This window comes from Arachis ipaensis, chromosome B9, assembly GCF_059453495.1.
Source record: "Arachis ipaensis isolate K30076 ecotype BB chromosome B9, ASM5945349v1, whole genome shotgun sequence".
Classification (NCBI taxonomy): Eukaryota; Viridiplantae; Streptophyta; class Magnoliopsida; order Fabales; family Fabaceae; genus Arachis; species Arachis ipaensis.
In genome coordinates, this window is record NC_142444.1 from 148565716 (window position 1) to 148575962 (window position 10247).

Below are 10247 nucleotides of genomic sequence, written 5' to 3' on the forward strand. Positions count from 1 at the left end.
TATCATTCGCGGTGAATTTACTAGCAAGGTATAGTTCCTCTCCAACAAGAAGACATTGGAGTGGAATCAAGCAAATCTTTCGATATCTTCAGGGAATGGTTGATATGGGATTATTTTATCCCTATGAATCCAAGTCACAATTAGTTGGCTATGCAGATGCAGGATATTTGTCTGATTCACATAAAGGGAGATCTCAAACAGGATATCTGTTCACATATGGTGGTACAGCTATATCATGGAGGTCCACGAAACAGACGATAGCAGCAACCTCCTCTAATCATGCTGAAATATTAGCGATACATGAAGCAAGTCGCGAGTGTTTTTGGCTCAAGAGTTTGATCCAATATATCCTGTCATCATGTGGACTGATTGATCATAAGATAGCTCCAACTGTCCTGTTTGAAGATAATACAACATGCATTGCTCAACTTAAAGGCGGATACATCAAAGGTGATAGAACAAAGCATATTTCTCCCAAATTCTTCTTCACTCATGATCTTCAAAATTAGGGGACAATTGATGTCCAATAGATCCGCTCAAGTGACAATCTGGCATATTTATTCACAAAGTCACTCCTAAAATCCTCCTTTAAAAGATTGGTACATGAGATTGGGATTTGCCGATTTCGAGACATTAAATGATGTCGATAAGAGGGGGAGACTGTACTCTTTTTTTCCTTGATCAGATTTTTTCTCATTAGGTTTTTCTTGACAAGGTTTTTAATGAGACAGTCGCCATCACAAAGGATATTGTACTCTTTTTTCTTCACTAAGGTTTTCCTACTGAGTTTTTCTTTAGTAATGTTTTAATGAGTCATAATCCTAAATGGTCATTTAAAGGAGAGTGTTATAATAAAATAGCCTGAGGTGGATGCCCATTTTCCACAAGACTCAGGTTTTCAAGGAAAATCTTATTTAATGTAATTTGAAAAACTATTATCATGTACACATATAAAGAGAGGCTTTTGCCTCTGAGAAAAATACAACAAGCAATAAAATAATTTTCTCTCCTTCCTTATGTTACAAATATTTCTCTCTCTTTTATCTTTGTGTAATTTTAAACTACAATAATTATAATATTTATAAATATATAGATTACTTATATTATAATGAGATAAGAGCATATTTATATTTTTCTATTTTATATTTATCTTCTTTATTTATTTTACGATATGAAAAACATTTATGTGAAACTAATAAAACTCATGCAGCGTGGAAATAGAACAACCTTGCCATTCTTACCTGATTTGAATGGTTACCAAGTTACTGCATTGCATGTGCACGTGCATCACGAATTCATATTATAAATTAAGGTCTTGTTGTATATTCTAAAGAAGCACTTAGGATCATTATTAACAAAAAATCACAAAATTATTTAAAAAATATATATTTTTTTATATTAATGCGTTAAATACATAAAAAAATATAAGATTTTATTATTATATTTTTTAAATATATTCTTAAAACAAAAAATAGTTACCCTACAAATTATAAGCCGATTGGAAAAAAAATAAAATAGAAAGATAATTGTTAATTTAACATTTTTTTTGTCCACGATAATTTTTAACTTGATAAGTCAAAGACTAATTTGTTACGAATTTAAACTCCATTTAAGAGTCTGTCACCAATAGATTTTTTATTTTATATTACCAAAGATAGAAGACTCAAACCCGTGACCTCTTAGGAGAGTATGGAGAGACTATACCATTTAAACTATAATTCATTAGCTCTGTCACCAATAGATTGCACAAAATAGAATTCGAACTCCTAACACTTATCTAACACTTATTTAAATAGACAAGTACTACGAAACCAACCCAAGTTGGTTAATTGTTCATTTAACCTACTAACTGGTTTTTGCATTGTAAATATAAACGTGTGCAATTTTAGGGAGAAAATTTAATGTTAGTTATGAAAAAGAAATTTACAATACCGAAAGAAAGATAAAATAAAGGCTATTAATTAGACAAATCTTCATCAACAATTAAATCTAATTTCATTTTTACAAGTAGCAGAACAAAAAATGGTCTTAAAAGAATAGATTAGAAGTTAGAACCCCTATAACATGAGTGGAAAATTGAAGATTCTAACATGTCTCACTTTGGGCTATAGTAACCAGAAATCAAGGATACATTTCAAGCACCTAAAACTGAACAGGGAGATCTTTCAAGAAAGCCAAGGTATGGGGAGAGGTAGACTTTCCAAATAAAGAACACCATCGCGGAAGCTTCGAAAGAACTCGTTCGGTTATTGGCGTTATTCTGCCAACATCAGTCCTGAGTTTCAGCAGAGGCCTGTCAGTTTCATGAGTTGTCCGAGTCGAAGCCGATCTCCAATAAAGATTCAGATCGAATATTGTTGGCGCATTCTTTCCTCCGGAAAACTGAATAATGTGCCAACCATCCACATTAGTCTTTTTGTCAACTGAAATCAATTCTTCTGAATTCTCTGCATCTAAGGAGTGAAAAACAAACATTACTTCAGACTTAAGAGGGTATCATAAAAAGGATTGGAAAACAAATAGAAGTATAAAAATATGAACAACTACAAGAGAAAAATAAGTACCTTCTAATTCGAAATCTTCTATTTCGTTGGTGTTGATCGCAAGAACCCACCGGACGGAACCCTTTGTATTAATTGAAACTCGTGAAGTTCTTCGATTTCCTTTGGTATCACTTTCGACATTCATTGTAGGAATATCTGATTCATTCCAACCGCTTGAAGCATCGTTATCGGTCCGACAACCATATTTGACCAAGAAGGTTACAAAATCAACTGTTTGGTCTCTCCCACATGTAAAACCTTCATCAATCTGTTCTGCCTCCTTGTTCAATTTTCCAGGAGTAGTAGAAAATAAAGATACATATGACACAGGATTCTGGCTTTCATAAGGTTTTCTTCCAGTCACATCCACAACATGTACAACCTAAAAGTACAGAAACAAGGACTGAATTATACTTGTTTATGTTGGCTAATCAACTTAAATTCATCAAATGCAGTTCAATTTTATTTTTAGCATAAATGGAAAAAGTACACAGGAAAGAGTATAGAAGGAGCAAAAGTGCACTCAAATGATTATAAAATAATCCGATATACCCCAAAGATTATTTCCACAAGTCAAAACTGCTCTTCGATTATCTTAACCTTCTACTAGTTTGTATAATCTCTCAAATGGCTAAACATCTAAAGAAACCATTTCCAGTTTGTATACACAATGGAAGGCAATCTTGAATTGTAAAAACAATCTTGGGAGAGCATATCAGACTATTTTCTAATCTTTTGGGAGTACTTTTGTCCCCTCTACACTCTTTCGTGAGTACTTTTGTATATTTACTCTGAAGTGATCGTCAATCCAGAACCAAAAAGAACGGAATAATATACATGCCGATTGAAACTTACATTCACAGCTCTAGCAGTGTCTTCAGAAAATGGTGGAACAACACCTGAGGATACAATTGCAAGTGATAAACCAAACAACACCAAAGTAGCTAAGATGATTGCCCTTTTTGCACCTGCACACCAATTTAACATTAAGATAAACATCAGATGCTTTAGAGCTATATATATATATATATATATATATATATGATTGGAAGTCTTAAACTATCCTCCTAATTCTAGACTTTATCATTTTGATATACATTCAAATTCTTTCCCATTTAACTATTTAAGTACTAGGAGGATGAATTAGGATTTTTAATCATTACATATTCCTTTATGTCAGAAAATTCGTTGCTATACTTCGTAACTTATACTTGACAATCCCTCAAACACAAACGATAATTAAAATATTCTGAAAATAAGTAAAGTTTATTCTTATTGCATTTATTTTTAGTGTAGTAGAAGATTTGCTTTTGCTGTCGTTTCCAAAAATTGTGATTTAAGTATACATACATTTTAATCTTTAATTTAATTTTGAAAGCTAATGGTTTACTTAGTAAAATCATTGACGATAAAATTTTAGTTAGTTTCAGTAAACATGTGCTGTGATAATTGAATTTCTTTCATAACTCAGCAACATCAAAAGCCAAGCAAAGTAGCCATCCCATTATTACTAATAAGTTTTCAATATTACTTCGGATTAGATAGTAAACAAAACCTGATAGATGGACATATGAAAGGAGATACACCAATGTCAGACACAAGACAACAGCAATGAATGCACCAATAAAAAAATTTCCAAGCCACTCAGGAGTGCCACCAGGATTCCTGCATAGTCATGAAAAGTAGATAAGAAACTGACTACAAAACTAAATCTTTTTATGACAAACTCATAAGCAATAGGCATGGCTCGTATAAAGGTTGTTTCTTGTATCTATTAGTAAAAACAGAATAGAAAGAGGGGGACAAAAACATAACATTTACCTATCAAGGCGAACCATACCCCCAACAACTGTGGCAGCAAGCCGAATAAAAGTTCCAGCAGAAAATAAAATTGGTATGGCCAATCCTATGAGCAAGGTTACCAGCTTGAGTGGTTTCGGTAACCTGGCAGGGGTTAACGTTGCCTCAAAAAATCCATCTGAATATTTCAACCGGAATTTAGCATTAGGAGAGAGGGAGAAAAAAAAAGTTGTTCTAACAAGTAGAGAGAAGAGGTTGTGATAGTTACATGCAAACGTCGGAGAAACTAACCAAACAAGAGCCAAGTATGAAGACCCAATTTTAAAGTAGTTTCCCAAAGTGAGAAGAATAAGCCACACAAAGGATCCAGCTTTATAGAGCCATCTTTCGGCCTCCAACTTGGCAATATCAGCTTGAATAATGGCTGGCAGTTGCCTTCTCTTTGAGTGTACATTTAAAAGATAAATTTTGAGTAGAAGATAACCGAAATGTTGACCAGTAAATGCTCCAAGAAAAGCCGGTGCACCAAATAATCCAATCACCAACCATGGGCTTGAAACATATGGTACAGGTGATGAACATATCAAAGGGAGAATAAACGCAACAAGGAAGACAAAACTTAGGGAAAAAAACATCATCAGGAGAACGCTCAAGCATGACAAGGCCAGTGAAGCCATAGCTGGTTTACCACCCATAACCAACGATGTAGTCCATATTAGAAGTGATTGCATTATCACTGAGTTGTGGAGCATATTTGCAAGCTTTTGACGGTAAACAACCATATATGTCCCCTGAAAAGATCAAAGGCGGCAAAGAAATTTATAATCATCCTCATACAGAAAACAATGCACCACATACATAATAAAGCAGGGAATGGAAATACAGTTGCCATAACTCTGAAAATTTTTGAAAATAAAAAAAAATAAAATAAAACATGGCATTATATAGTACCAAAATGTCAAAATAGATGGCATTGTTGTTGCTTATATCATCCTCTGACTCTGTTGCATTGCCGACTGGAAAGTCGGCAGATGCACCAATATGAAGCAGGAAAGCAAGCATATTGTCCCCCAGATGTTGAAGAGAACCTTTTTTCAGAAGCTCTAATTTGTCATTCTGCATCAGGGAAAAGATACATGAGACATGCAAACATTTGAAGCCGTTTTTACCCCGGACATCTCCCAATTCTGCCACCACCGCTTTTTATTCATAAATGCTACTCATTAATAAATTATAGGGTACAGTACATTAGTCAAGCCTAAAATATCCATAGTGACAAAATTATATTGAACACACATTCTTCATCTGATCAGTTCTTTGTAATAACTATACCTTCACTTATCAAGTGGTTAATTCTTATTCTTATGTTCTTTAACTAAAACAAGTTAATGTTAATATATATTCTCAATGACTTATTTCAGCACATCAACAACACTATGTATTTCAATGTTTGGCAATAAAGTACTAAAAAGCAGTCGCATTATTTTGAAAAAACTGCAAGAACAGAAGGAGACCTTGGTATGATATACGGCGGTGTTATCTACATATGCAAAATCAAGCCCAGAAAGGCCAGCAACTTCTTTGTATACTTGGAAATCTGTCGCAGATTTTATGGCTCCTGAAGCGAAAAGATCCTGCAGCATTAATGTTAGCTAATATAAGGGATATTTTAAAGACATTAAAAATAAAATCATTGACAAAAAGCGGTACCAAAAAAGAAAAAGGTTAAATGAAGGAATCTACAAACCTGTGCAATAGTCTGGCCAGATGGGTACTTCGCTGCCAAAGCAAAGTTCTCAATAGCCCATGGATTGGGACCAGCCTACTAAATGCAAAGCCACTAATAAGAATGTAGAGCCATAAATTTATTATCAGAATTCACAAACAAATTCCAGGAAGAATCAGATATGGATGTCAAAATAGCTAAATCACCATGCTACATTCGAAAATTGATTTAACTACTTTTTCTTATGGGAATTCAGTTTTCAAACTTGAGGCATGAACATTGGTAGGTTATAAAAAAGGCTTGGAGTGAAAATATTAATTTCAATATAATTCAAAAGACAACTATGACACCATTACTCTGTACATTCTATTTGTTTCAATTAGCAAAGAAGAGAGGCAACTTGCAAATAGTGGAACCAAAAGAAATAGCACCATGAGTATCAATAACCAGACCTGAAAAATACTAGACTTCCCTCCAATGCCCATGGCCTCCAGATCAATTGCCATACGAACAGTACTACTCCAAGGATGCTGCATCAACAAATTTATTTACTTTTGCAGCAAGGATTATTTTATAATAAATTAAAAATTCAGGTAACAATTTAAGAATACGTTGAAAGTAGAATTCCAAACCTGGGTTATGAAGCTGTGAGCACCATCGAGACCCTCCTCCTCGCCAGTATTGAATAAGAATATAACACCTCTCTTCAATCCATGAGCCCACTGAGAAATTCCACGAGCAAGTTCCAGCATGACACCGACACATGAACTACAATCTCCAGCCCCTTCCCTGTAAAATCAATGCTATATATTTAGTGGCAAATGATAAGATTGGAAAAAATCATTAAATATCTCATATGTCATATACTCAAAGCAGACCCTTCACAGGTTTTTGTAGAATTTCAGAAACAAAGCACCAAGTCAAACAATGAATGGCAGTTGAATAATATTCTAATAAAGTGATCTTCCTATAAAAGTACTAGTATTTCATCATTAATCTTCCAATTGACCTACTCCTGTACATTAGTTTCAAATCATTATAATAGCAGGAAGTGATGTCTTAATGTTTCACAGTTACAGATCAAAGAACTACATATTCCACTGTTTTAAAGTGACTAATGTGTTAACAATTCATCAAAACACAAACACATATAAGAATATGTGTAATATCAAATCTTTCTCCTTGCATATAGGGGATCCAACAATATTACCCTCCCCCGGTTCATAACATATTTGTCAGTAAATTGCGCCAAACATGAGTACATCCCAAAAACTGTTAGCATTATATTGGAAATTTTATAAATAAACATTGTTATAAAACAGAAGTATGGGAGTAGATAGATGAAGAAAACATACGTTGAAAAAACAGTATCAATATGAGAAGAGACCAGAATAGAATGCTCTCTTGCTTCAGATACATATTTTGGCAAGATTCTTACTACGACATGACTCAGATCTGAATAAACAAGTGTTTTCCCCATAAATAAGCCACTGACCAGGCGATTTGCACCAGACTTTGCATGAAAAAGATCCACTTCGACATCCACCTCCCAGTGAGCTGTTTTCTTGATGGTTTGAGATGCTGTCAAAACATACTGCAAGATGAAGCATGTTAAATGAACTGCACAATTAACAGAGAATGGACTATCAAGACCACACTCAATTTAAATAGATTGTTCTGTTGCTATTCACATTATGATCCCGCAAATTATTTTCTTACTCGCAATACAGTACCAGTAATGTTTCTTTCATTGACTTCAATAGCAATACTAAAAAAGGAAACACCAACAAAGTCGAGGATCCAACCTGCAGGGCGCTATGTAGAGCATCGGAACCAACAGGATGAGGGCCGAACTCAGTCAAGGCCTTGACATGCTTGAATGCCTCAATCTCTGAGAAACCTCTTTTGCCAGCCTGTTCTGAGGTAAGAGGCATAGGCATGTTCTGAAACTGGTAATTATAAATGGATGAACAGCTATAAGTGATTATCAATAACAAAGCCAGCCACACATATGAAGACCTCCTTGGATTCCCGAGCCGAACATTTGCGCGGATTTCAACACCATCACTAGGCTTTTCACTTGCTTCACCACTGCTTGACCCTTTAGATGCAGCCGAAGCTGTTTCGCGCCTCTGCCGCATTTCGAGCGAATCTGGTGACAATTAGCTGCTCAAGTTCGTGCAAGACATGTACAAAAATTATCAGTGCAATGCTACAATATAAAATCTACCAACAAAGAAAACTATAATGGCATATAACCAATACCACCAATTCATTGATCAATTAATAGTTCTCAATTGGGGTTCACAAATTAAGTAAAACCACAAGAAAAAACAAGTCTTTTAAACAACCGATAATGTAACATCATTCTATAGGAATAGGACTATAAAATTGAACAAACTAAAAACAAGTGAATAATTCTGAACCCCGGATAACATAAACTGATAAATAGAAGGGAAAAAACTACTAACTTGATCCCATTCATATATTTATCTCCAAATCCAAATCAGACCGATTATTAGAGAGCGAATTAGGCAATTAAAGTCAACGGAATAAACATGATTGATATCGTTATGGAAGTGCAATCCAAAATGAATGAAACAACGAAAGTGAAGAAGATGAGAAGAGAACCTGTGTGAGAATTGAATTGAAGGGAAGAAAGTTGAATGATGATATGGTTAAGAGAAAGAAGAACAGAGTGGGATTGAGACTTGAGAGTGAGTTATGTTGCGATGAATTGGAGATGGTGGTTTGACCCAAACACACAGCTCATCACTCATTCACTCAGTACTCAGCTACTTCGTGTTTTTGGGTTCTATATATTTAACTCAAAGATATTCCTCTTATCTTTTTTCTTTTTATCTTTGAGAAAGATTTATCTATCTATTCTTTGTTTTGGCATTAATTTGTGCTTTTACGTATTATCAATTTAAAAATAGAGAAAAACGGGAGGACATGTAAGATTATTGTTTTTAGCTGGTATTTTTAGTTATTAATTTAATTTTTTAATTTAATAATTTAATAATATATTTTGACTTTAAATTTTTAAATATTATAAATTAGCTGTTAGTTAAAAATAATAAATTCTACCGATCTTTTAATATTTCTGTTAAAATATTATATATGTATATCTAATTATTATATATTATCACTTAAACGAAAGTAACTATCTTTTAAAAGTTTATCAAAATCGTTTATTTTTTAGGTTAAAAAGATAATTTTTTTTAAATAAAATAAAATAATATAAAATATTTGAATATATTTATAGAATGTTTTTTATTAGAATTAGAAAAAATAGACTTGACAAATATATAAGTAATTTTTTTTTTTATTTTTTATATTGAGTTGACAATAATTTTTTTAAGATTACTGACTAGTGAAGTGTTAATTTTAAATGTGGTATTATTTATGGTACAAAAATTAAATTTTCTAATTTCTAAGGGATAAAAATTGAATATTTTAATTTCTATTTCAAAAAGATTAAAAAGCTTAAAATACAAAAATCATATTTTTTAATTTTGATTCCTCTCATAATTTTAAAAAACATGAAAAATTATAATATTAAGAGGATATTACTCATCTCACTTCTAAAAAAAATTAGTCGTAATTTTTTATACAGAAGTAGAATTATTTTTATTATTTTTATAAAATAATATTAATATTAATTAAATTTTACAAACAATGCAAAGTACATTTCTCGAGTGTCTTGTTATGTTGTTATTAAAAAAATTAGATTTAAACCATAATTACATAAATAATATTTGCATTAATTTTTTTATATATCCCTATCAACTGATAATTTACAATTTTTCTTTTTTGGTAATAATCTCGACAAAGTTATTCATGAAATTGAAAATTAATATAAACTTAATAAAAACCCAAAAACTTATATGCGAAAATTTTCATATATATATAAACAACAACAACAACAAAGTCTTGTCTCATTAGGTGGGGTCGGCTACATGAATCAAATAATGTCATTGAGTTTTGTCATGTATCATATCTACAGAGACCGTTTACATGTAGATCTCGTTTGACTACCTCATGGATGGTCTTCTTAAGTCTTCTTCTGCCTTTCACTCCTTGTCCATCTTCCATCTCATTTACCCTCCTAACTGGGTGTTCTGTCGGTTTTCTTCTCACATGTTCAAACCACTTGAGACGCAATTCTACCATCT

General features: G+C 32.8%; 1 protein-coding gene across 2 annotated transcripts; it reads right to left on the minus strand.

The window, feature by feature from the left end:
- Positions 1 to 1937: 1937 nt before the first annotated feature.
- Positions 1938 to 8899, minus strand: LOC107618204 (Zn-dependent exopeptidases superfamily protein). Of its 2 annotated transcripts, none has more exons than XM_016320192.3 (14): positions 8701 to 8899; positions 7875 to 8235; positions 7425 to 7663; positions 6702 to 6858; positions 6522 to 6599; positions 6091 to 6165; positions 5858 to 5977; positions 5295 to 5459; positions 4612 to 5134; positions 4365 to 4521; positions 4099 to 4208; positions 3399 to 3511; positions 2565 to 2925; positions 1938 to 2453 (listed from the first exon to the last, which is right to left on the minus strand). In XM_016320192.3, the coding sequence occupies exons 2-14, from the start codon at positions 8208 to 8210 to the stop codon at positions 2143 to 2145; spliced, it is 2745 nt and encodes a 914-aa protein (XP_016175678.1). In that variant the 5' UTR covers positions 8211 to 8235; positions 8701 to 8899; the 3' UTR covers positions 1938 to 2142. The 2 variants fall into 2 exon arrangements, with proteins under 2 accessions (XP_016175678.1, XP_016175679.1); XM_016320193.3 differs by having other exon boundaries at positions 7565 to 7663; positions 8701 to 8862.
- Positions 8900 to 10247: the final 1348 nt, after the last annotated feature.

Coding starts and splice junctions, on each gene's coding strand:
- LOC107618204 (XM_016320192.3), bottom strand. CDS start 8,210: ATGCGGCAGAGGCGCGAAACAGCTTCGGCTGCATCTAAAGGGTCAAGC. Junction 5,460..5,857: donor CCGCCGTATATCATACCAAG/GTCTCCTTCTGT, acceptor TCCCTGATGCAG/AATGACAAATTAGAGCTTCT. Junction 2,454..2,564: donor AGAAGATTTCGAATTAGAAG/GTACTTATTTTT, acceptor TTCACTCCTTAG/ATGCAGAGAATTCAGAAGAA.